The sequence below is a fragment of the Gallinula chloropus genome (genome assembly GCF_964237585.1).
Source record: "Gallinula chloropus genome assembly, chromosome: 23".
NCBI classification, from domain to species: Eukaryota; Metazoa; Chordata; class Aves; order Gruiformes; family Rallidae; genus Gallinula; species Gallinula chloropus.
Window position 1 is genome coordinate 4964153 of NC_140108.1, and position 25317 is coordinate 4989469.

Here is a 25317-nt window from a genome sequence, read left to right on the forward strand (position 1 = left end):
TCAGAGGTGGTCAAAATGTACAAGAGGACTTCTAAATGTCTACTAAAAGAGTTCAGAGTAGGTACATATCTTTTTAAGGACAACTGATTTAAATTAGAATAATTTTCCATCTAGCTCCTCTGGAAACTGTGGTAACCTGCCAGCCAAGCCTGAACTGTTCTCCTAAGACAAGCAGTAAAGGTGGCTGCACCATTCTTACATGGAGATGTCATGAGGAAAGGGCAAAAGTACTGTCTCCCATCCTTGTTTCCTCACACTGTCTGGAAGTTGCTGCCGTTGATACCCTGTGCTGTGTGTAGAAGTCGGTCATGAATCACATCTGTTCTTATCGCTGCTGCAAGGGGAATATTAAGGGTATTTTCTGGGTGGAAATGTTTTTGTATCAGTTAAGAGTGAGATCTTGTTTTGGCTCATGGGAATCAGAGCAGCACAAAGTAAGGAAGCTCTGTAGAACTGGTTTATATGGAAGATCAGAACAATGTGTCAGAATTGTCTTCTTCCTTCCTTTCTCTTAAGAGCAGTAGCACAGCACGTCAGTCCCCATGTGCTTTGAGCTGTGCTCTTACCAAAAGGAACCCAGAAGCAGGCATCAGCTTTTGGGTAGTGCTGCTACCGTAGAAATGGTAGTGGAGGAAGCACCCCTAACAGGGTGGTGGCTGGGGGCATGGCATGGCCTCCAGAACCCTTACGGGAGGTTTTGGGGTTTGTTTGGGGTTTTTTTTTTTTGCAAGACTGCTTCCCTGATGTGTTGGAGAGGCACCTCCTGAAAAGGTGGAATACAGAAATTGGATGGATTGTGCTCATGGGCCACGTGTGGCAAAGAAGGGGTCTGTGACAGGGTTGTCTTGATGGCTTGGACTTGAGTGCGGCAGTTGATGTGCTCTCAGTGTTGGCAGAAGTTAAGCTGGTTCCTCTCACAAGTACAAATTTCCATCTAATTTGGATGTTTGCCTGAGTGTATAATATCATTAGATGAAAAATCCAGCTGACTCAGAAAAATCAGGTGGCTGGCATGAAGTGGGGATGGAGCATCATCCTTCCAAAACTGAATCACAAAATGGACAAGTGGACTTTGCCAGGAGAGTGGGGTTTGCTCACAGCCACAACTTTCTTCCTCTCTTTTCCCAGTAAGACTGGGAATCCATATTATTTATTCAAATAATACCTATTCCCCAAAGTGAAAGCTTTCTTGAAGTACAGAATGAAGCTCTGCAGCCCTGGGAGAATTAAAGCTGGAGTTCTTTATAGATGTTTCAGGCAGTAACTTTACTGGTTATTTTTCAAGGCTCTGTTTGCAATTAAAGATCTGGTTGGTGATCGTTTTTGCTTCCTCATTGCAGGAGAATGCTTAAGTGTATTTAGTAGAATGTGTTGCTGTATAAAAACTCCCAGAGTGATGAATTTAAGAATGTAGAAACTGATTTTGAAATGTTTGAGCAGTACTCAGGACCTTGCCGCAGGTATCTAGTGTGCTTCCAGGCGAGGCTCCAATCTGCTTGTGTGCCTTCAAGTAACTGAAGATATATGAAGCTGGAGAATTTATCCCCAGGAAAACTTCATTGCTTGGGCTGCACAGACCATAAAGAACATGAGAATGTGACTGGAGCTTTTTGTCTTTGGAGTCCAAGAGCCTAAGCAGTACGCAGGATCGAGGAGAAAGATAAAATAATTGGATGCAGATGGCCAGCTGAACATCTCGTGAGGGTGGGAGATGTTTTAAACAGGAAAAAAATCAGACCCAGTGAAAATTTATGAAGAAAACAGTGGAAGCAGGAGTGCATTGACAGCCTTGTGGTCTCAAAGCTGAGTGTCCTGCAGTTCTTCATGGACATACTGCCGTGAGCCATAGGCTTGAAGCTACCAGCACCCCGTTGGCCTTCTCTTACGTGGGTTATTGGCTGAAGAACAGGGCTCTGGATCTCTGAAGTACTTCATGGTTATTGAGAGCCAGTTTTCCATTTGGTTAGTGGCCATAAGCTTTTCCAGCTAGAAAAGATTACCCCTGGAGATCTTGATGGTAATTGGAGATAGTGATTAACATATGTAAATTGTTAATGGGATGCTTGGCGTAGAGCTAGCAACTCCACTTACTTGCACCAGGCTGTAAAAGTGAATTTCACTTCTGGCTCCATATTAACTTTTTCTTTTTAAGCCTAAACTCTCCCTTTTCCCCTCTAGGCTCCAGCCACTGCACTGCTGGTGTTAGAGACCCTTAAGATGTTTGCTTAAATATCTCTCTTAAGGAGTGTGTGTGGGAGATGGCTTGATGAGCTTGAATCCTTAATTAGAAACCTATCTAACCTCTTCTAAAGAAAAGCTAGGATATAGAAACACCGCTGGAGAGAGGCTGCCTCTGTGTATCCCTTAATTGTTGCTGGATATCTCCAACACCAGCTGGACTTTTGACACAAATAGTCAAGACTTCCCAAGATATTGATACGCTGTGATGGCTCGTGGGACTTGTGACTGGTAATGAGATACAGAAGCTTTCACCTGCAGGTCACTAGTCAAAGTCTAGGGCAGCCTAGCTGTGCCTGCCAGATGGCTAGCTTTTGTTTCTCAGTAAGCTGCAGAGTGCTGAAGCTAGCAAAAGCCCTGTTTTCTCCAGCTAAGCAGAGGAAGAAAGCCAAGGATCCTGCGTTATGAACAGTAGTTTTTTAAAAGTAGTTCCTTCAGCCGAATTGAAAAATGCTGTAATTAATGTGATGTTTCTGTTCTGACACAGCTAACTAGATCTCAGGTCTACATTCCTGTTAACATTTGCCTTTTTCCAGAAAAGCTGATTGGTTTAAACCTTGGTTTCTTGCTCATTCTTGCAGTGCTGGAATTCAGTGCGAATACTTGACTGAAGCTGAGCCGTTTCCAGTATCAATTACATCTGGTCTGGAACACAAAAGTCCATTTAAGTGTCATTTAATAAACAAAGCTTGACGAATGTGTGGCCCTTGGACATCTGATGGATCAAATTAAGGTTTAGCAATGTGTGGATTTGTGGGAGTGACTTTACTAGTGGTTTTAGGCCCGAGATGAGTGGAGCCAGGCTTCCTTCTTGAGTTTCCACAACATCCGTTAGGCTGCGTCTGTGTTCGGCAGGAACAGGAAATTCTGAGGCTGTGGAATGACTCAGAAAAATTATAATAATATTTTATTAGATGCTGGCCTGGAGGGAAGGAATCCAGGCTGAAAGGGGGGGTCGTGTGCCAGAATGGTTATTTCACAGGAGCGCTGGGTAACGTGCGTGGGCTCCTCTTTGCATTTGAGCGGTTTCCCCAAGCAACATGAGCAGTGGTTTTCTCCACTTCTGGAGTGATGCAAGTTGTCTGAGGGGGAAAAAAAAAAAGGAAATCCAGACTTAAGAGTTCACATGCAATTAAAATACTCGCTTTCCTCTCTGGGATGTGGCTTTTAATTAAAAACTGCTCTAATCACATGTGTATTCGGATACCTGCGTGTTACAGGCACAAATTCAAAACACAAATGGGTTTGAGTGCTGCCTGTGCTGAGCTTTTGAAGCTCACTTTGTCTTCCTTCTGATTCACTAAGGGAAAATGTGTTTCATCTTTAATTTTTCTGCATTTAACATAGTTTTCCAGTGTGTAAGGTTCCTGTGGAGGTCAGTGCTCGCTGACCTCTGAATAAACACGGGAAAAGACTATTTCCAAGTCCAGGACTTTACCCTAACAATGTTGCTGCTTCAGTTGTAAACATGATTCACTTCAGGGCTGTAGAAGAAAGCAGTGAACTTGGCTGTGCAAGTGACACCAGAGAGCCAAAATACTTACTGCCCTGAACATGTAAGATGCAGAATTTGATGCAGTTCAGCCAGCACGGTCAAAGCAGGGATGGAGGGTAAGACATGAAGAGCTGCTGTAATATTCTTCTTTCCTCTAAACGTTTTTTTTTAGATGCTGCTTGAATCATATTTTTTTAAAAAAAAAAAGAAAAAAAAATTCAGAAACAGATGATGAGTTGATAAGGTCTTTTACCAAAAAGCCAGTCAAGAAGGAATGGTTATTAGGGTAGCTACTCCAAAAAGTATATGGTTTCAACTTGGCACAAGCGATTATTTGTCTTGATAGCAGAGCAGTTGACTTAATTAAAACACTGTCCACATACCTGGCTTGCTCTGGTGGAGAATACTGTTACATGAGACAACAGAATCCTTGTTCAACATGCAGGAGAGTATGCTTGACTCACTTCTCCTTCAGTTTTTCTTTCCTCTCGGCTACACTTTCATTGTATATCATCTTGGAAAAAAAATATACCTCACAAACACAGTGCCCTGTTGCATGGTACCTGCTTCTGAATGCTGCTGCTGTTCCAGGCTGCACAGCTGAGCTGGGACCCCCCCTAGATTCCTCCCTCTTTTCTTTGCTAATTCACATGGAGGGTGGTCTCGCCCCACACAACCACCCTAATAGATGATTGAGTGCTTATTTGTGGAAACATGGATGCATTAGGGTCCAGAATATGCTGTCGACCAAATTAAGTTAATGATGGCCTGTAGCTAAAGATGGAAGGTTAAGATTGTATTCTACACTTGACCTGGCATTGCTTAGAGTGGGAAAAGCTTGTGTGAAAATAAAGATGGTAGCCCAGTCTCTGATTATAAACCAATCCTTATGGCTTCAATGTTTCTATCTCAGTGACACTTATTTAGAGTGTGGTGATGAATAGAAACAAATCACTGCTTTGGCATTTCAGTATTTGGCCTGGGGAGGGGGTTTAATTGTCATGTTTCTAAATTGAAGTCAAAATTCCCTATAAAATGACAGCTGGAGATATGTACTTGGGTACATTTTGGCTTTCCAGTTAATGTAGAACAAGCTAATAAGAAAATATAATGATGTGAATCCACTGTCTCAGATTGAAAACACAGAGGATCGATCAGTTGGCCTTCAAAGCAGAGCTGCCTTTGCTGGATTCAGAAGATTTGGATGTTTTCTTGCTTAATATAAACCAAATTAGGCAAGAGTCTGCAAGTGTGCAGACACAGTTGAACTGCTTTAGGAAGGTTCAGGATTTGCCATGGAAGAATTTAATGAAAGGTCTGTGCAGAGTGTGAAAATTCAGAAGGAATCAAGTAGTCCCATGAACACGTAGCTGAAGTGTTTAAAGCTGGAAATTACCTTGTTCAAATTACTGCTTTGTTAAGCAGCTTTGTAACAGAGAAGGGGAAGACCCGTATCCATAAATCTTGTAAATTCAGTCTTTGAAAGGAATACAGCAGCTGCTGAAAGTTGCTGTAATAAATGCTAGAAAAATGGGGGTTTTTTTTGAGTAACTGTGCCATACTTGAGTGGTTTTTTTAATGACTAGAATTACATGAGGAGTAGCTCCATCAGCTGGAAGATCTCTGTTCTTTTTATAAATGGTGTTGAAATTTTCTTATATTGCAAAGGAGGTGAGCAGGTCAGTCTTCTCTGTTTTATTCTGAAAGAAGGAGGAAAAAATATCTATTGCCTGAAGTCCTGTAGAGTGTGAGTATGTATCAAAGAGACAACAGGTATATAGCATGCTATTACAATGGAGAATTACAGCGTAATGAGGTGTTAGTATATGGTATAATGCATTCCCTGTTACAGGGGTAAGACTATCCATGTAAAAATGACTGTGCTCATGGATATCTGTGTTACCACATCATCCAGAGATAAGTTTCCTTCACCATTACTACACGGAAATTAAATAGATAGTATCTTAAAACCAGTGTTAAGGGTTACTTCTAGTCAATAGGAGACCGTGCTCTCCCACTGAGCAGTGTGGAAACACCACTCTAGGCACGTGCTCTTTTTAAAAGAAAACTAAATTTTTAAAATATTCAGGTGGCTTTTTGTGAGGGGCTTGAATTGTGATGGTTATTGGAGCTTTTCTGTAGGGAGTTGACTCTTGTCAAGTCTGGGATTTCTTTTGGAAACGCTCTGTGTGTATATTTGAGTTGGAAGAATTGTACAGTGAGTGCCAGACTTGTAGCACAGGGCTTTTCCCAAAGAAATTCCATAGAAATAGCCTAGGAAAAACACCACTTTTTCTCCAAATTGTGTTTTCCTCACTATAACTCATTCTAAACACGTGTCAGAGTGAGGAGTCCATTCTTATCTCTGTGCTGATGGGTAGCTGGCCAAGGAGCAGCCAAGGAAAAGGACTACATTCTGCTGGACACTCTTAGGAACAAGGCAGAGCACAGCTCTTGATGCTGAGGTGCTTCGGGTCTCGGCGTGTGCGCATCCGCAGTGGAAGCAGGCATCTCAAGTTGCTCTCTGCCTGAAGAGTCAGCCTACAATTAATAGCTAATGGAGAAGCAAAGGAAGAGACAAAGTGGAAACAGATGGGCTCCCAAACACTGATACATAATTTCACCCCACTTGTGCTGATTTGTAGCAGCTCCGTGGAGCGTTACTGTTCTCTGTTTTCAGAAAAAATAAAGGTTTCCCTAAAAGCTGCTTGCTTCCTGGCCCCTTGTGTTTACTCAGTGAATGCCTAATGATTTTGAGGTTGCTTCAGCCAGGTCTCCAAGTATGAAATGATCAACACCAACGAGAAGCATCTAGCTTTGTGGAAGTACTTAACTGTCCTGGTCTTCAATCTGGGCTCTTCAATTATCACTTGTTACCACATACACTATGTACAGATCAATGTAAAAAGACCTCAGACTGATGTTTGGGGGGGGTTGAGGACTGTCAGTAACTTTATCAACCATTTCTTGTTTTTTCTCTTGGTCTTATGTGTTTGTGGGGTGGTTGTGTGAACTGGGTGTCACACCTCTTGCTAGCCACATCTTGGTTTGTGCTTTGGTCTTTAAGGGGTTCGTTGGTCGTTTGCAGTCACATTGTTTTATAGCTGTCCCTCATTCTTTAGACTTAATATCCTCTGCATGTTATTGCCTTGTCCTTGGGATTAGGAATGTTTTCCTTTCAGGCAGTTTGATCTCTTCCATCACATCTAGTGCATTAAAATAGTTTGTGTTCATCCCTTTGGGATATGCTGCACCCCTGCTTTGTGTCTTGTCCTTTGGGCTGCTATCCTTTGAAATCATACCAACCAGTTCACTGAATCAGTGGCTTGAAGAGAAGAAAACACTTCCAGATTTTTCTTATTCCTCCCTCCCTCCTGTTTTCGTTTCTTGTGAGCTGTGAATTCATTGCTTCATGATTCATTTTACCCTGGGTTGCCTTTTGTCTTCATGTTCACAGTCAGGTGGCTGTCTCTACAATGTCAAATGAAATGTAGAAGAGATTCCACACAGCTTATTTCTGTTGTCTTCTGTATGTGTGTTACCACCAGTGTATTCAAGATTGTCCTATATTCTGTTGTGTTTTACTGTGGCCCATTTTGGGGAGATCTGGAATGATTTGTTGATCATCCCTCAGATGGATTGGGGTGCACTCTGCATGTGGGGGAGATGGAGGGAGCTGCTAGCATGGCCAAAGCCACAATGCTGGAGTATTGATACCAGCAACAGGACTGCTCTCAGCTCCAGAACGTGAGGCCACCTGGTGGGATTTGCTTGATGTGCTTTGCGCACACATCCCCCCTAATGTCATCCCATTTCTGTGCACTACATCAAAGCCTCTCTGCTACCTTAAAAGCAGATCTTGTAGTCTCTCTCCACGTGAAGTGCACGGAGACAGCTGGGATTAGGAATCCATTATAAGCTACCTGTGTAGGAGATGTATTTGGTTTTATATGTGCACACACAGACACACACATTTTTATTAGCCAACGTGGTAATGTTTGGCCAGCTGCCTGGAAACTATTCTACACTCTATCCAGAGTGGGACCTTGTGAAAAATACGCTCTGGTGTATGGATGGCGTATTCTTTTAGCAGGTCCCTCGTTTCCACTCCATTATAAATATTTACCTTTATTCATCAGTCCTTGACAATCACTTTACTGGCCGTCCTTGGCAAGAAGTGAACATGAAGAATGTATATATTGAAGTGTACTGGACCACACTAGTGGTTAGGTAATTAAATCTGAAATTATTGGAGGAGGGAGTGTAGAATTGTGTTGTGACTGACTGAAGTGCAGCTTGCTCTTTTTAAAACTTTTTTTAAAAGGATTTCTGGCTTTGGGACAGATGTGTGTTCTATTTATAACAGAATCTGGTTTTAGGGATGTCAGTCTCTTTTAATCTTAATGTGTTACCCTCTCTTCCCTCCCTGTTGTGTTTTTTATTTCTCCAAACCACCAGGTCCCAAGCCTCTGTGAAGATCTCCTCTCCTCTGTTGATCAGCCCTTGAAGATTGCACGAGATAAGGTGGTAGGAAAAGACTATCTATTGTGTGACTACAACAGAGATGGAGACTCATATAGGTGAGTTTGTGTCCAAAGCAAGGAATTAACTGATCTGCTTTGAAAATGAGACCTACCTACAAGTACTTCAGTACCTTCTCCCACTTACTCTCAGCCTAAAAAAGAAATGTAATGATATGGAACTCCTCCATAGTGAACAGGACTCTTTCAAACCCTCTTCTCTCAAGTAAGACATTTAGGATGGAAGTCTGTAGTATTTCCCTAACGTGAGAGGGCAAAACCATCTTCATCTCCAGATCGTGGCCGAGTGCTTCAGCTTCAGATGATGAAGTTGAATGGTGGCTAATCTGACAACCATTTCAAGGCAGGTCCCTGGTGCCTGGCTGCAGAACAAGATGTGTTTTAGCTCAGAAACCACCGTGTTTCTGCACGTTTTCTTTTCTGGGATTTGCAGACATTTGTTGAAGCCTAAAATGTGATGATGTTATCTTGTTAAAGGGGTGACCAGTGCATTTCTCTTAGGATTTCTGTAGTGGAGTTGTGAGCATCTATCACCAGAGGCACAGGAAACGTGGAAAGACCCTTGTTAAACAGTGTTGTGACATGCTGCAGTAACTAATAACGCTTGCTCCCACCCCTCCATCTTTAATTAGTGCACGTGGGGCAGCCCTTTCTTTAAGGTTAGCTTTGTGCTTGCATCTGAAATACACTCAATTTCTCTCTTTCTGAGAAGAAAGTAGTTACAAGGAAGTAGGACTTGAGTTTTCAAATCACTTTGAAATTTTCAGGATTTATTAAGTAATGGGGTTTCAAAAAAGCTCTGTAATTCCTATAGAATAGGCTTAATGTACTAATTGCTGGCCTTAAAGGATGCTGTTCTTTCTCCAAGGCTTTTGAGTTGAGCATTCTGGATTGAAGTGATTCTTCCTTCTGGAATTGATTGGTCTCAGCTCTGTTTTGTGAAGTAAATTCTTTCCTTCAGCACAAAGCAAAAGCCTTTGAAAACCAAGCGGTACTAACGTGGGCATGTGTTAATCCCATTCCCTGCCTGTGTTCAGACGCTGTTATTCATACCTCATAAAATCCGGACTTGTTACTGGGAAGTGGCTCTTACACTAATTCAATCAATTAGGCCAAAATCTGAGCTTTTAAAAGCTTTTGATATTTCCACAAAGATTTTTTTTTCAGAACAACACACTTGATTAGAAGTCCCAAGAAGTAATATTCCCTGCCTGCAACGGGCTCCAGCCCCAATTACTGTGCACTTCAAACTAAACATCAATGCTGCTCTTACTGCAGAGGTTGCTAATTGCATTTCTTTTAATGCTAATCCAACGATTTCAAAGTGTGGACAACTGAGCTTCGTACTGCTTCAGCAGGAAAGGTGGAGCTAGGTGGTCAGACTTTGTCTCTGGGAATCAAGTTTTACAGGGTTGTTTTGGGTTTGGAGGTTTTTTTTTTTTTAGTGGCTTTATAATTTGACTGGAAATTAGCTTTAAAAAAAAAGGCTGCTGCAGGATGTTTGGTTGCTCAGGTGATGGCTCCACTGGTTTCATGGGGCAGACCTGGGAAATGGATATCCTAAATTGCTTAGCTCATCACTGTTTACTCCTTCCTCATGTTTAGACAGGCTTGATCTTTCTTCATGTTGAACATGCATCAGGCCAGAACGTAGATTTGGGGAGTCTCTCTTGGATCTTCCTAAATGGATGTTTTCCCCTTTCATCACATTATCACTCTGCTGCTCATGGGAGCTGCCTTTCTTGAGCATGGTCTTATGGGCATGCCTGTGAGTGCTTCTGTAGTAACAACAGTTTGTGATGGGGACAGCAAACACCTTTGCAGCATTCCTGATGCAAAGGCAGAGCTTTTATTATATTTCATTTTTTATATAAGGGCCCTGACTTTGTCCATACATTTCCACTCTGAGTGTGTTTGATCACTCTATTAAATGGAATCCTTATGGGGAATTTGGTGCCAGCAACGCTGAAACCTGTTAGCTGGAACAAAAAACATTCTCATTTAGGGAAATTAGAGGTCTGACTTTTGAAATTTAAGTGCTTGTCCATCTGTCTTTCTTCAAACAGCCTCCATTTAAGTTTTTAAATGTGTTGTGAGTACTCTTCCACAAAAAGGAGGGGAAAAAAAAGGGGGGTTGTGTTATGAGGGGTTTTTAGGTGAAGTTGCTGCTGTCTTCAACCAGAATGGGTTGAAAATGCCACAGATTCAAAGCAGAAGAATCTCTTTAACTGGAGTTCCCTTAGATCCCATTCCTGCAGCCTGCAAGAGAGCATTAACCATAAATGTTAGTGCCCAATGTCTCTTGAGCGTGGCTTCTGCATGGCTCATCTGCTCACCGATCTCCTCGTACATAATGGAGAAGCAGAGTCTCCTGAGTTTACAGAAAGGAGTAGGATGCCTTTTAAAATTAAGTAGAGAAAGGAAAAAGCACATCCTAACACATGCTGCTGGATAGGTAGTAGTGCCCTTCTGCATTGCCAGGTGTACAGACTTCATGGTAGCAAGGTGAGTGCTCTGCCTGCCCCAACTTCTTTGGTGCTGCTTGGTTTTGGGACTCTTGCAGGTAGCACCCAGAGCTGAATTTTGTGTGAATCTCTTTGAAATTCCAAGCACTGCTGTAGCTGTCAACTTTGTCTCTAAAGCAACTGGTTTAAAATGAGAACCACCACCTGAGAAACATTGGTCTGGGTGGATGTGACACAGTGATTTAGCTTTTCCTGGTGTCTCACCTTTTGGGTCAGATGTGGTTGGGAGGAGCAAAGCAGAGCTTGTTCTTTGTGTTTTGCCTGAAACAGATGTCAAAACTAGATGCCTCTCTGAGAAATACATAAGGAATGGCTGCTGAGGAAAAAGCCCTTACGTATGGACTGCATTAAGACCTGGTGCTAGTAGGCTGGGCTGCTTTTCAAAGTGGTGGAGGTACCTTACTTTAAACTCACAGTGATATATGTAGGTTGGTTATTCCCAGGGGAAATGAAAAGGAGAATGCAGGTTTGCAGAATGGGAATTATAAAAGTCTTGAGCAGATGGGCAAAGGGTTCCATTAAGCTTTTAATACCAAATCTTTCATTAAGAGCACAAAATCTCTTCTACACCTGCATAAACCGTAGTAAAAGCTGCAGCTTTACAAACCCCATTAAATCCTTCAAACTTTAGAAACGTTTTCCTAATGTTATGCTGAAAGCAGAGTTTATTTCAAAGCAAAATAGTGGAAGAAAATGTGTACCTTTATTGTAGACAGCAGTGTTTAGCTCAAATACTGTCAGATCCCAAACAAACTACACAATCTATTTGTATTTGTAGGGAGATAACATGCAACAGCTGAGGCCTTGGTTTTCAATATTTAAGGAGGAACAGATTCAAACCCAAGAATGATTATTTATATAGTAGGAGGAGGAAACTGGGGGGTGTTCCCCAGGTACACTGCGAACTTTGAGGAGTCAGTGTCTCTGTTTTGTCAGTCTGAAATGGTTGTTGAGGGGGGCAGAGGGGGGAAGGTTCTTCCAGACTTAGACTGCTCTTGGTTTTTTGGAAGTTCAGCATCAGACTGCCCGGTCTCAAACCTTTCAGAGCCTGTCTCTGTTGTCTAACTCTCTCTTTTTGCCTTGTCTCTTTGTCAGATCACCATGGAGTAACAAATACGATCCTCCCCTGGAAGACGGTGCCATGCCATCTGCTCGCCTGCGCAAGCTGGAGGTGGAAGCCAACAATGCCTTTGACCAGTACAGAGACTTGTATGTCAGTTCTACCCTACAGAACCCTCTGCTTTCTTTGTTTCCTTCAGCAGGCATGCAGTCCACACAATGAGTCTAAAACACAGTCCCTAGCTGCCTCTGCAAGCGGCATGCCAGTGTATAGCAGAGGAAGAGGGGTAGGCAGCCGCTGCTCTGCTGTGGGGAAGCGTGTCCGCTGTGATTTCACGATGCGAAAACACGATCCAATTTGTCAGCTGATGCTAAAGGCAGACGCTGAGGTGCTCTCCTGCCTCCCTCCCCCCTTAAACAGATTAATGGCATCTTTGTCCTGAAGTGACCTGTGTTCTTTTTGCTCTTGACTAAGTTCTGTCTTAAACCATCTGCTTTTTCCATTCCCTCAAAGTATCTATATATATAGCAGCAACATTCCCATCTTCCAGTAAAATGACAGGCACTAGTATACTGGAATGCTGCAGTTGTTAATGCACTTGTGATGCTTGTGTTCTAGGCTCTGTCTTGTTAAAGAGATGTAGAGCAAAGGAATTAATGGAGCATGTGTACAGTAAATGTAGACTATGTGGTGTCTGTTTTAAAGCAGCGAGAGGAAGCTGTCCAGGTGACTTGCTGGCCTTGCGTTGCCGTCATGCTCCAGGTTTTGAGATGTGATCAAGTTTATCTGTCATTGTGGATTGTGGTCTCCTAATGGGATGGAAACAGTGATGCTAAATCTAAAGTGTGAGTGTGTGTTGCAGAGAAAAATGTACTGCTTTACCCAGTAACGGGCTGTGTTCTTACTGGAGATGCCTAATGACTGTGGAAAAGGTGACCAAGCCTCCTTCCTGCTTCATGTTGCTCAGAAATGGAAACAAAGCCCCTCTGTGGGTGTAGTTCCTCAGGTGTCCCTGTGCTAACCAAAGCAGCTAGAAACTCACCTTTCTTGCTAGATTTTCTGCTCCTTTTAAGATGTGGCTCAGTGTAAATGTAGCCTGTCCAAATCTGCTATTACAAGTACTTTTACTGATTTTCAGGCATTAATTTTCATAGGTATCCAGCTTCCCTTGCAAGTACCAGTTGTTATCTGTACCTGAACTTACTGTAAGGAAGGAATTTGGCATACACAACAGAGAGAGGTTTGCACTTGCTCCCCTTGTGCACACCTTACCAGGACCAGTAGGGTTTTTTTATCCACTAAGGTGATAACGAGTGGGTTTATGGACCCACAGTTGTCTCTTTAAACTCCTCACTGATCAGATGACTGGGAAGTCATGTCTGGATCCAATCACTTCTTTACAATGGTTGTATTTGCAGGAAGGAAAGTGCAATACAGGTGACCCTCAGTCCTTGGTCAGTCTGTTGAACCCTGTTCTGCATCTGGTATGACAGCAGGTTTAATATATAGAAGTAAAGGTGAGATTGCCCCAAATTTCATCTTCCAGCTTGTCAGTCCAAGTTCTATAAGCGTTAGAGGGAGTGTGGGATGTCCAGAAAGGCTGGAGGCATTGTGGCTCGCAGCGTAGTCAGAATAGATAAGCACATCTGTCAGCACAGTCTGCTTTGATACATGTTGTGACCTCAAAAATGTGTTAGAAAAAGAGGAGAAGGGTGGCTTAGGTTTTGCTGAGTGGTGCAAAAATTGTGGTGTTTCTGGAAAGAATTTGCAAAGTTGGGGAAACTGAACCTGCCTGTTTGAAGGGCTCCTCATGCTTGAAATTGGGAATGATTTGTACTTGACCTACAACAGAGATTTGGATAGAAACACACTCTTGTTCTAGTAGTTGGATGCTGCAGTTTCCTTTAATAAGACAATTGGATTTGGTTTTTTGACAGCAGAAGCTTTGTTTTCTCTCGGAGATTGGGGTGGGGATGAGGTGGGGGTAACAAGTGCCAGCTTTTCTCCCTGCTGGGCTTGCCAAAATTCCAGGTTGGGAACGACCGTAACAATTGCCGACGGAACAGCTGCTGAAGCCGTGTGGGGGAGTGAAGCGCGGGGAAGGTTGTAGTGGGAACAAGATGGCAATTGCAGTGATGTCATTTCCATGGTCTGCTGGAGCTGGAAACTAATACTGTAAAGCCAGAAGTAGGTCTGAGCCATGTGAAGTCGATTAAAGGTGTTGCTGGCCTTCTGGTTTGGCAGCTTGCAGGGCTGGGAGAGGAGTGCTTAGTGCATGATGCATCAGTTCCAGGACAAAATTATCAGTGTCGTTTCAAATTCCAGAGCCAGTGACAACAGAGATTTTCCAGCACTGTGAAATATTTCAGGCTCTTTTGAAAACGTTGATCTATTAATCAAACAACAAACAAAAAGGTTGTGTGTTGGCAGTCCTCAGCACTGTATCTTTTGGGAAAATTAAGGTTTCTGTTACATAGAAGATTTATAACGGTTCTGCCTTCCAGTGAGGGTGTTTGTTTTGTAGGCAGTTGGGATGGGCCTGCAGACTTCCATTGTCTCTGTTCACTCCAGTGTGGCCGTCTGTCCCAACAGACCCTCCTAGGTGACAGTGTTCTAATTGATACTTCACATTACAATCTCTTTCTTAAAGATAAATATGAGTCTCAGCACAGTGGTTGTTACACTGTTAGACTTCCAGCTTGCATTGCAGATTAGGAGGATGAAGAAGATGCTGAGAGAGAAGACTTTGCTATCCCACACGCTGTTATCATTCAGCCATCCCTGAAGAGCCTGTTCTTTCCTGCTCTGTACAGGGTAGAGAATGTATTTGAACTGTGTCTTTACCCACACCATGACTCATAGTAGAGAGGTAACAGTTAATACAGAAATCACCCTGGGTAAAGCAGTTGTTCACAGAGAGCACTGGGCCCCACTGTGCTTGAATTTCCTGGGCTGTGAGACATTTTATTTCTATAATGAGGGTTTCTGCCAGGTTTTTCAAAGCAGCTTGTGGCTTTGTTTCCAGCCTTGCTGGGTCCTGTGCTTGCAGTCATCTAGCTGGTACAGAATCATAAGGTTGGAAAAGACCTTTGAGATCGAGTCCAACTGTACCTGTCCCATACTAAACCATATCCCTGTGCACCTCATCTGCCTGTCCTTTAAATACATCCAGAGTCAGTGACTCGACCCCCTTTCTGGGCAGCCTGTTCCAGCACCCAATAACTCTTTCAGTGAAGAACTTTCTCCTGATGTCTGATCTGACCCTGACCTGGTGCAGCTTGAGCTCATTCCCCCTGTCCTGCCACCTTGGATGGAGGAGACCAACACCCAGAGACCTTGGGTGAACAGACCAACCCCCACCTCCCTACACCCTCCTTTTAGGTAATTGTAGGAGGCGATAAGGTCTCCCCTCAGCCTCCTCTTTCTGCCATGGTGTATCTTACTGCCTCTTGTTGCTGAGCCAGTGCTCTGTACGGTTCTCCCCACTCCCCAGCTGGTCGTTCCAGCAGGGAGTGGAAGGGAAGATGTTTCCTTTTTATAGAAGAATAAGTACTTGTGAGAATATGTGCTCTTCCCACTCTGCTCTCAGCATACAGTCCGAGCTCTGCTGGGATTTTTATTTACCTTCACACAGAGTTCATCTGGGGCGTCTCCCAAGATTTCAGATAGTTTCAGTTTTTCCTTGTGTCGGTCCCATTTGGCCCACATACCATTCCTTTTTAGATTTCTGTTTTAATCAGGTGTGATAAGTATCCACCTACATTTAATGAGTCATCAGCATGTAGTTGCCATTTCCCAAGGGGTTGGCACCTGCTAGCGTGGGTGTTTGGAGGGAAACAGCCTGTTACACGTTTGTTAACAGTTTATGGGAAATAAGCCCTGCAGATTTGCTCGCTGCTGACTAGTCTTAAACTTGAGTTTTGTCCCCAAAAACCTATTGGCCAGCACACTGAGTGACTGTAGTGTGAAAGTAAGTTTGGAGAAGCCTTGTAGTATCACGTGGAGTTGTTTGAAACTGTAAAAGCTTGCAAAGAAAAGTTTTGCTGACTCCTTAGGGCCCCCTAACCATTGCTGAGTTGCTCCCTGCCTCTGTTTTAATTCAAACTAACTCCAGAGTTGCCCACCTTTTATATCTGCAGGCACATTCAGGCCTCTTTGGGTTAAAGAGGAATTACACTATAGATATGTTAAGCAACAAGCATATTTCTTGGTTATCTGTTTTACCAAAATGCATGTTGCCTTCCCAAAAAACAACTGTTTGATTTTGATCTCCTGCTGCCAGGTTTAACTCAGACACTGCCTGAAGCGAATGCCCTGGTATGTTTTTCTTCAGTAGGGTTATTATTCCCAGATGGAAGTCTAATATCTTACACCCTTCAGTTACAGCCTTGGCTCTCCACTTCCAATATCATGAAGATAATTCCTCCCAACACATGGTTGTAATTTATTACCCTTTGCTTGACGGGTGTGTGTGCCGTTGATTGAAATCAAAGCGTAATAAGGACCAGGGCATCTGGGTAAATCTATCTATTTTAGATTCTGGGTTCTGTTGTTTTGGGTTGGAGATAATCAGTGCTTTAATTAAGTAATCTAATCGCTCTTTGTTGTCTGGAAGAAATCATTTCTGAAGTGATTAAATAGACCTCCCTGGGGAAGGATGCTGCTGATCTGAGCGTTTCTACAAACGAGATGAGTTCTGGCAACTTTGGACCAGTGTAAGAAGCTGATGTACTTCTAGAAAGTCATCCCTTACCTCTTTGTTTCTTGGGTTAAGTTGGATTTATCAGTACTTTTTTTAACAGCTTTAAATAATAATTAAAAGATAAGCCACTCCTCATAACATCATTCTGCTCCTGAAAATGTTTTTATTGATTAAGGTTTTGAGTTCTCTCAACACAGTAAGCCACGAAGCCTTTTGAACTTCTGCTTCTATCTGTGTTTTCATGCTGATCCGTTTTCAATTTGTTATATTAGAGCTCTGGACAAAGAATTTGGTAGGAGCAGAAGGAGGTCTGGGAGAGGATTGACCTCTCAAATGTCTTTGTGGCGTGTAATCCTCTTGTTATTGAATTTTGGATTGGAATCCTGTCCAGAATAGAGTTAGTCACTCAGATTTTTGATGCTGTTAGCAGTGCTGAGGGTGGCACCCCTGCCAACGGAGTGTTAGCAGTACTCTTTGCAATAACTCAACATCCTTCATGTTTCTCTCTTCAGCTGAAGGAGGAAAAGCTACAGGAATTTCCTGTATGTGTGTGCCTTGGGGAATGTGTAGGTTCAGGACCCGTTTGCTAGGGAGCTGGGAGCTGCTGGCAGGTACGGCAGCAAAGTCCCAGTGACTGAAGAACTTACCCTTTAATTTTTAGAGTGCTTGGGGCTGACTCTTTCTTTTTAATTAGCGTGTTTAATCTCACTTCACAGCCTCAATTTGCAGAACTTCAGGGATGTCTCACTTTGTGGCTCTTTGCCATTGAACTCTGTGCCATCGCCTCTACTACCAAGTGTGTTCAAATGGCCTCTAAGCTGCTGGATACCTTTCCCCTTTATAATTGGTTTTAATCTTTTTTTCTTAGTTTATTTTGGCTTGAGCTGCCTCAGATACTAACCACCTTCATCTTGTCCTGACAAGAAAAGATGGCAAATCTCTATCAGTGCTGCTCTTAGACTTGCACCTTTCCAGTGTGCTGCTAGAGTTTGTCGGCTGTTTCTCCTTCCCTGCCTTTGTGTATCTATTTACCTGGCGTGAGAGACTGCCTGATCACCCTTTATCTGCCTCAAGAGACCATGAGACCCTCTGAGCTCATTCCTCTCCAACTTTGAAAATCCTTTGTGCCTCTCTCAAGGTTTGTAGCAATAGCTGTATTTATCCGTTTGACCAAATTTGATTTATTTTGTATGTGGAACGGGGCCGATTCCACCAAGTAAATAAAAGGAGAGCTCCAGATGTGGCAGAGGTAATGAGTGGTTTTGGTTTTAGCAGAGCCTGCCAGCGCTCATGCCCGTAGGTGTGCACGGGGGAGCAGCCACTGCGCTTCGATTCCTGCAGCCTGCAGTGCAAAGTTTCAGCTCACAAAGTGATTAGGCAGCTGTGAGCTCTTTATATAAGCCTTCGGTCTGTGTTTAGATGTAAACCTCGTTTGCCTAAACTAAAAACCCAGGGAAAGCTTTGAAGTGACTTTATTGCCATTAGCTCACTGTTCCTCATTAATGGTTACTAGCCCTTTGTGATGGCTTTCTCTTGGGCATGATAGTTACTGCGGTTTTCGCAGCAAGGGCCCTGCAGATTGAATCCAGATGCATTTGTTATGCATCCTAGTGCTAAGGAAACCTGACTTTCCATCTCACTGCTGGCTAGGCTTTTGCACAATAGGGTGTGACATCAGGATTATGTCATCTAGGAGATTCTTGCCTCTGGGTTAGACTGATAAGTACAAGATGAAGTCTCATAAGACAGACCTTAAACATCTAAACCACCAAGCTGCTTGTTGCTTTAATGTTCGTGGGCTTTTAAAATTAATCCCACCGTGTTTTCCCAAGGAAATTGTTTAGATGTGAGAGTAAACAGAGCAGTGTTGGGGTCCCTTCTGTAACTCGCCCATGGGCAGCTCAAGACAGAGTCAGTATTGAAGTTGTTGATGTATATTACACAGATTAGAGCAAGCTTAGAAGAAGAGAGGAAAAAAATAAGCACGTTGTCATGCCACAAAATGAAATGACTTGCTTTTCATCTGCTTTATTATTTTTCCTTTCCTTGGGTACTTCATTTTGGAGCAGCTCTGCACAGGCTGCATTCTTATCTTGTGAATCTGCGATACGCAGCGGAGGAGGAGTTTTTCCCTTGGGTTCCCACGGTTCTCTGTGATTACATAAAATCTGAACACTGGAGAGGGAAAGCCTGTATTAGGAGGTCAGTGGGGATGATGCAGTGTTATCCTCAGCCACCATTCTCTGAAGGTTTTAAATCCCTAGTAAGAAATCACTTAGGTGCTTTAAAAAAGAGAGCGAGACTAAGTTTTAAAATCTCAATTTATTATGATCTGGGATTTGAGAACTGATTAATAATACATGGCTGTGCTGGCAGGAATTTGCCTCGTGCTCTCACAAACACCCAGTGCTTTAATGATGGCAAATCAACGACAGACTGACTTAAATAATACCCATCTTGCAGCACAGCTGATAAATACCTATTTGAAGCAAGAAGTATGTCACGCCAGATCTGTAGTCTGCACAGACTTTGGCAAACTAAATACATGCCACAGAAGAGTTCTGCTGCTGTCTTTCCCCCTCCTACCCGGATTTGAATTATAGCTGGCAGCGCCTACAATGTGTCAGACTGTTGGTGGATGGAGCAGTGGGCTGTCTGTGGAGCGTGCTGGTCCGACTGATGGGTACGGGTGAAAGAGTTTTTGTAAGCAGTCCCTGCTTCCTGCTAGTTAATGAACCGGTTACACAGTTGGACTTGGTACAAAGTGACCCATTGTCTTGCTTATTAGGTGGCTAATGGAACTGTTTCCAGGTGACTACTCAAAAGGGATTTGGTCATTAGTTTCCATCTGCCAAGAGCAATTGGATGGTGAGGAAGATGTGAGCAATACGGATTTTTTTTTAAATTATTTTTTTAAAATAATGAACAGTATTAGAAAGCACAAAATGGGAGGTTCTGGGAGACTTTAAACCTTCAGGATCCCATTGTTTGGATACTGTTTTCCTGCCATGCACTTCATAGCTCTGCCTTGCTGTTTGAGTCATCCCACTGTGGTCCAGATGTGTGCTTTTAAGTACAACTGGCATTGAAGTTACACATACCTAACTACATTGGTATGTTTGCTCGAGGGATTTTTGCACCTGTGTATGCTGGAAGGAATTTCTGTAAAATACCTGTGCAGAGTCCACAAGCATACTTTGGTCTGTGTTCATAAACTGTGGTGAAGAACAGCTGGACTGAACACACAAACACGTTACCTTTTTCATTTAAAGGATTTAGGTGACTTTCTGAGTGCGTTCTGCAGCCCTGCTCCTGGGAGCAGAGGAGGAGGGAGAGGGACTGTAAATTATCTGTACTCAAACCGGTGGGAGAAGTGTTACATCCTGGTTAGTCCCTGGTACCAACCCGTCCTTCTCATTAACAATCAGGCTCATGAGCCTCGTTATTAGAAAGCTGGGGGACAGCAGAGGTGACAAAAGTATTTAGTGACAACTTTAATCTCTTGGCATCATCTTGAAGGCTTCCTTTCCCCTTGCTTGAGCTACAAGCTGGCAGGTGGTTCAGATGAATGCTTCAGCGGTGGTTTTGGGTTCAGTGGAGGGTGGGTTGCTGAAATTTGCCACTTCCTTGATATTTCTGTTGCTGTTTGCTCACTGGTTTGAAATGACAGGGTGCAGGCATCAGGAGGGACTTGACGGTGGTTGTGCCAAGTCACTTGCTATTACGGTAATGATTGGAGCATCTCCTTCAGCAGATCTTTAGGTAATGGGTTTGGGATGCTGTTAGACACCAGCTTCTCAGATTGTGACTTCAGTCATTGTCATTTTTGTAACATTGTAGCTGTTTTGTACATTTGTAGCTGAAAGCTCAGTATTTTCCTTTGGGGCAGGCTTTCTAAGTGATGTGTTTCTTGGAAGTCTGTTGATCTAAATAGATGGAGACGTTTCCCTTTCTGTGCTGAGCTGCTTCAGCTGGAAGAAATAGTTGTGCAGCCTTTGGGCTGCTTTGAAGAGCTGGTTTGAAATGCTGTGTGACTCTCTTGAGGGTTTGTGTAGCCAGTCTGAGGTTCCAGGTATGGGTTCTTTGGCGTCAGGGCTTTGTGGCTTAAACCCACCCAGTGTCCCTGGCGTGGGTACTGACTGGAAAAGACATGAGTCTTTTTATGGGTGAGTGATTCGGTTCTGGAGTGGAGTTGAGAGTCAGAGCTTGTTTTTATTGCCATGTGGTGGAAACTCATTTTGTCAGTCAAGGGTCCAGCGAGAAGGAGAATCCTCAGAGGAAAGTTATGGTGCCTTTCCTCACCCGTCCTGCAGCGGGAGAACAAAGGGACTACTCTGTCCCCCTTCCTGGAGGTCTGTGCTGGAACCTGGGGGATATCTTCCCCTATGGAATCCCTCTTGGAGTTACAGCTTTGTCCTGGCTGCAGCCTCTCTGTTTCATGGACACAGCTCCAGTTCCTTAAACAAGTTTCCATCCTGCGTCTCCACCCGCTGAAACTTCAAACACTTCATAAAGCTTTGGATCGCTCTTAGCTTAAATATTTTCTTTTATTCTTGTATTTGCAAAGTAGGTCAGTCTTAAGAGCCATTTCTTGTATAAAATGGCTTTTTCCAGGAGCCCTGTGGTTGATGAGTAAAGGGTATAAAACGTCGGTGTCTGATCATGACGTTAAATCTAGAATTGTTTTGGAGTGAAACCCTATTCTGTGCTTGCTAAGAAGAAGGGATGATGATTGCCTCAGGCCTTACGCCTTTTCCTCCCCTTCCTGGGTAGATTTTATAAAAGAGGGGATTTTACTAGAGATGGAAGAGCTCTGGGTGTCCTCAGAAAAGCTGGGGATACTGTTTGACAGTGTTTTGGCTCTTAATAAAGAGACATGACAACAGTATGATGGTTTTTTCATCGTTTTATAACAAACTTCTGTCTGTAGGGAAACCCAGCGTATGTCCCAGAGAGATCTGTGTCCCTAAGCAGGAGAGGAGCAATTGCTTTGCTTGGACTTGCTGTCCTTTGGGTGGTGGTTTAACCTTTGGAGAGGTTTCTGAGGTAACCTGCTACGAATTGGAGCTTTCCTCCTACATCAGACCTCGTGCCCATCTCGAAAGCATCTGCTGATTGCCTAGTGCTGGGCCTTGGATGCTTTGGGAGAGGCCTGGAGCCTCTGAAGATGACAGCTTGCCTTCAAGGACTGCTGTTGTGCAGGAGGCTAACGTGCCAGGGTATCCAGGACGAGAGATGAAAGAGGCTTGTGCTCGATCCAGGAGTTCTGTAGTGCTTTCCAAGTGCTTTGCTGCCACTACTGGGCTCTGGTTTGCCCATCTGGTTCTTGAACAGAGAAGACACCAGCCGATGCCTTCCAGGAGCCTTTTCCAAGCTGGTTACCCCTCCTGCTTCGGGTTTAATAAGTGCTGCTTTTTAATCTGTGGGGCAGGGGTTCTTGGAGCTAGTCCAGCCTTCTTGCAGCAAATCCAAGTTCACGAATGTAGATTTAAATTCCTACCAATCTGTCTGTCATCCAGTTTTCTATCATGTAGCAGCCAATTAACCTGCAGCACTTTATTTTTCTCGAAGAAAACAGGTTTCAAGGAATGTGCTGCTCTCCAAAGATGACTTCCCTGGGTTTAGACTTCAGAAATCCCACTTCAGTGCATTTTAGTTGCTGTTTGAGGAAAGGTGAAGTCTAATGTTGTGATCCATGATATATATTTTCTCCCCATGAAGGAGGAGTGAATTTTAGAGGTGATTCTATATTGCTGAAGCACAGAGGAGGCTTTGGCTAATATATATCCCGGTGTGCCTTGGATTCAGAACAGTTCAATCGCTGCTATTGTTGTTGGAGTCTCAAGATACTGGAGCTGGCTATATGGTGAAGCAACTTTATTGAAATAGCCTGTTGGTATTTAAAACAATATTAATACTATGTTTGATTCATTAAATATACAAAGGCAAGTTAAAGCGTTTCCATCTGTGCGCTGTTAGTTCTGGCGGGAGGTTCTTCAGATGGTTTTATGTGGTTTCAGACAACATTTTAGCACATTCTTAAAATACCCACAAAAGCCTTTATGTAAAATCTCATAAAGGTGAACCACATAAAAATGATTTTTTTTTTTCCCCCTGTTTCATGTCATTAGGATCAAAGTACAGTAGGTAAGAATAAATTTCCAAAAACCTTGTTTCGGTCCCTCTCTTAATTAATGTTTCATGCTCGTAGCAAGCCCATAAAAGGGGTAATGGGGAAACTGTCTGTATGCACTGTAATGTTCTCAGTGGCTGCCAGTTCAGGTTCAGTCAATTCACTCCTAGATAGGAATTTATTTTGGTTTTAAGCAAGCTGGCTGTGGAAATGGACAACACCTTCTGCTCTCTGGCCTTCGATTCACACTGCCCTTTTGTCGAAGGAAGGGTCACTTAGATTGGAACTGAGGTTTGCTGAGGGACTGAAATTCCCATTAACAAAACCCAGTTGTGAATTCCCCAGGGGATATAAACCAGGGGGATTGTTGGTTTGTTAGCTTTAAATTGCCTGCCTGAAGTCTGGCTCTGGCATGCCTGTGGAGCAAAGGGCTTTGCTTGCTTTAACAGAGTGTTATCAGGGCTTGATGAATGTCATAGGACAGTGCTGTGCACTTAATGCCTGGACTGAGCTTGGTGAGGAGTAGCCTTAGTCACCCATTAAAAATAAGATGTGGTGGATTCATATGAACTCATGTACCCCTCCTGGGGTCAGTTTTGTTTCTGTTATGGATTTGATTAATTAAAAGGAATTGAGGCTCTTCTAGTGGCCTTTTCACTGGACTGACCTGTAAGTACAGAGAAGATGCTGCAAGTCACCTGTGTCATGTGCAGTAACTTTCCACCATCTTTGCTCCTGACTTGTAGAAAAAGTTACACTCATATTAGTGTTCTTGAACGTTTAGTACTTGAAGCTAATCCACAGAGTCCCAGATGAGCAGTAAACCCACCCTTCAGCGCTGCTGTGAGCTGCCAGGCTGGCGTTTAGAAAGGAGGGGAGCATGGAGGTGGGAGGGGAGCATGGTGGTGGGAGGGCTCAGCAAGTTGTTGGTGTTGGTGGTGAGTGACACTTTCCTTCCATGCTGAAGAGGAGAAGGATGTGGTTGCTTGTAGATCTGTGTGATTGGGCTGGCAGGGACATGCTTTAATCCCTGTGACTCTGTCCCAGTTGAGCTGCTGGGAGCTGTCAGGCCTGGCAGCAGCTCGTGGCTTTGGATGATGAGCTTTTTGCTCTCCTCCAGACAGTGAATCCTCAGGTGTTTTGTCTGCTTTATGTACGTACCTCAGAATGTGCTGGGAAGAGAACAGGAATGTCTGACCACTAAAGTGTCTTGTCACTGAGCTGCTGGCTCAGCTGATTCTGCCTCTCCCTTCCCTTAGCTCTTTGCAGGGCGTGGGGCTTCCGTGCGGCACGACTGTCACCGAGCCCTGCAAGTTGTACATCATCAAAGAGTATTCCCTTCTCCTTGATACTCTGTAGGGCCCTTTGGTGGCTGGAGAATGGCAGCACTTGGCAAAATGCTGTGGGTTATGCTTTTTGGGTTTTTTAGAAGCCAAAATTGATCCTTGTGCATCTTCCCCCACCTGCAGTAGTGGGTTCTTTACTGTTATTTTTAAAGTGCATCTTCCACCTGGCACACAAGGAGCCCAGCACCAGTGCTATGAAGGAGTGAGGCTCTGCAGATGTCATTGCCTTGCTAGGTTTCCAGGAGTGTTATTTTTTTGCTGCCAGAACCCTGAGGTTTAGGTAGTCTGGCTTACTTTCCATGGAATGCTGCATCCGAAGCTGCGAGGATCCGTAAACCTCCCCAGCATCCCATCATGTCTGAGAACTCCTTGGTTTCAGTTCAACTTGATTTGCAATAAATCAGGAAATCAGCTTCACACAAACGTTTGAGACAGCAGCATCAAGCTACTGACTCGCTCCCTTTTGTCTTAATTACCAGACTCTGCTGTAAAGAACTTCCAGACTTTCCCAATAGCGAGAGAAAGGGGGGAAAACACCCCCCCCACCCCCAAACTGTACCATAAAGCCTTACTCTCAGCCTACTTCATAGCTTGTGCTTTTACCAGCTGTTAGTTAATTGGAATCAGAGGAATCATTTGCTCAAGTCCTGTAGAAATCTGTAACTAGCTCTGTTTCTCACTAGGCTTTTATTCTCCTTTAGAGAAACATACAGTTTTTAGGTAATTAAAGTCTCTGTGTTATAAAATGATTGAAGCTGCTGTGTTTCTAGGTATAGAACTGGCACGAGTGCCTCACCTTAAGAGAAAAAAAATCCAAAAATCTTTGCTAGGATGTAGAGATTCTGCTTGTTTAAGATTATTACTGATACCCAATTCTGGCTTGGATCCTGCTTGCTTTTAACATGCCTATTGGATTGCATCCTGCAGGTATTTTGAAGGTGGAGTCTCCTCTGTCTACCTCTGGGATCTGGATCATGGATTTGCCGGGGTGATCCTCATTAAGAAAGCTGGAGATGGATCAAAGAAGATTAAGGGATGCTGGGATTCCATCCACGTGGTGGAGGTTCAGGTACAGCCTCTGGGGCAACTGATACTCCTAAGTGAAAACAAAACCCAGTTAATTCCAGACAATTAACGAGCACAGGTGTTCACTGAACAATGCAGTGTTGTGTTAGGGGCTGTAAATGTCTTTCCCCTGTTAATTTCTGAAAATTCCCTGGAGCAATTTGGATTGAGATAAGTCAGGGCTGTAATCAGAAAGAATCCCAGAAGAATTG

General features: G+C 43.5%; 1 protein-coding gene across 3 annotated transcripts in view; it reads left to right on the forward strand.

The window, feature by feature from the left end:
- CAPZB (capping actin protein of muscle Z-line subunit beta) overlaps window positions 1-25317 on the forward strand; it is a gene marked incomplete at its 5' end in the record, with an annotated part of 57617 nt that overhangs the window by 18451 nt on the left and 13849 nt on the right. For all 3 annotated transcript variants that reach the window (XM_084274768.1, XM_084274769.1, XM_084274767.1), the window contains 3 exons: window positions 8192-8313; window positions 11895-12008; window positions 24968-25109. In XM_084274768.1, the coding sequence (XP_084130894.1) occupies window positions 8192-8313; window positions 11895-12008; window positions 24968-25109 (378 nt within the window). The remainder of the gene's footprint in view (window positions 1-8191; window positions 8314-11894; window positions 12009-24967; window positions 25110-25317) is intronic.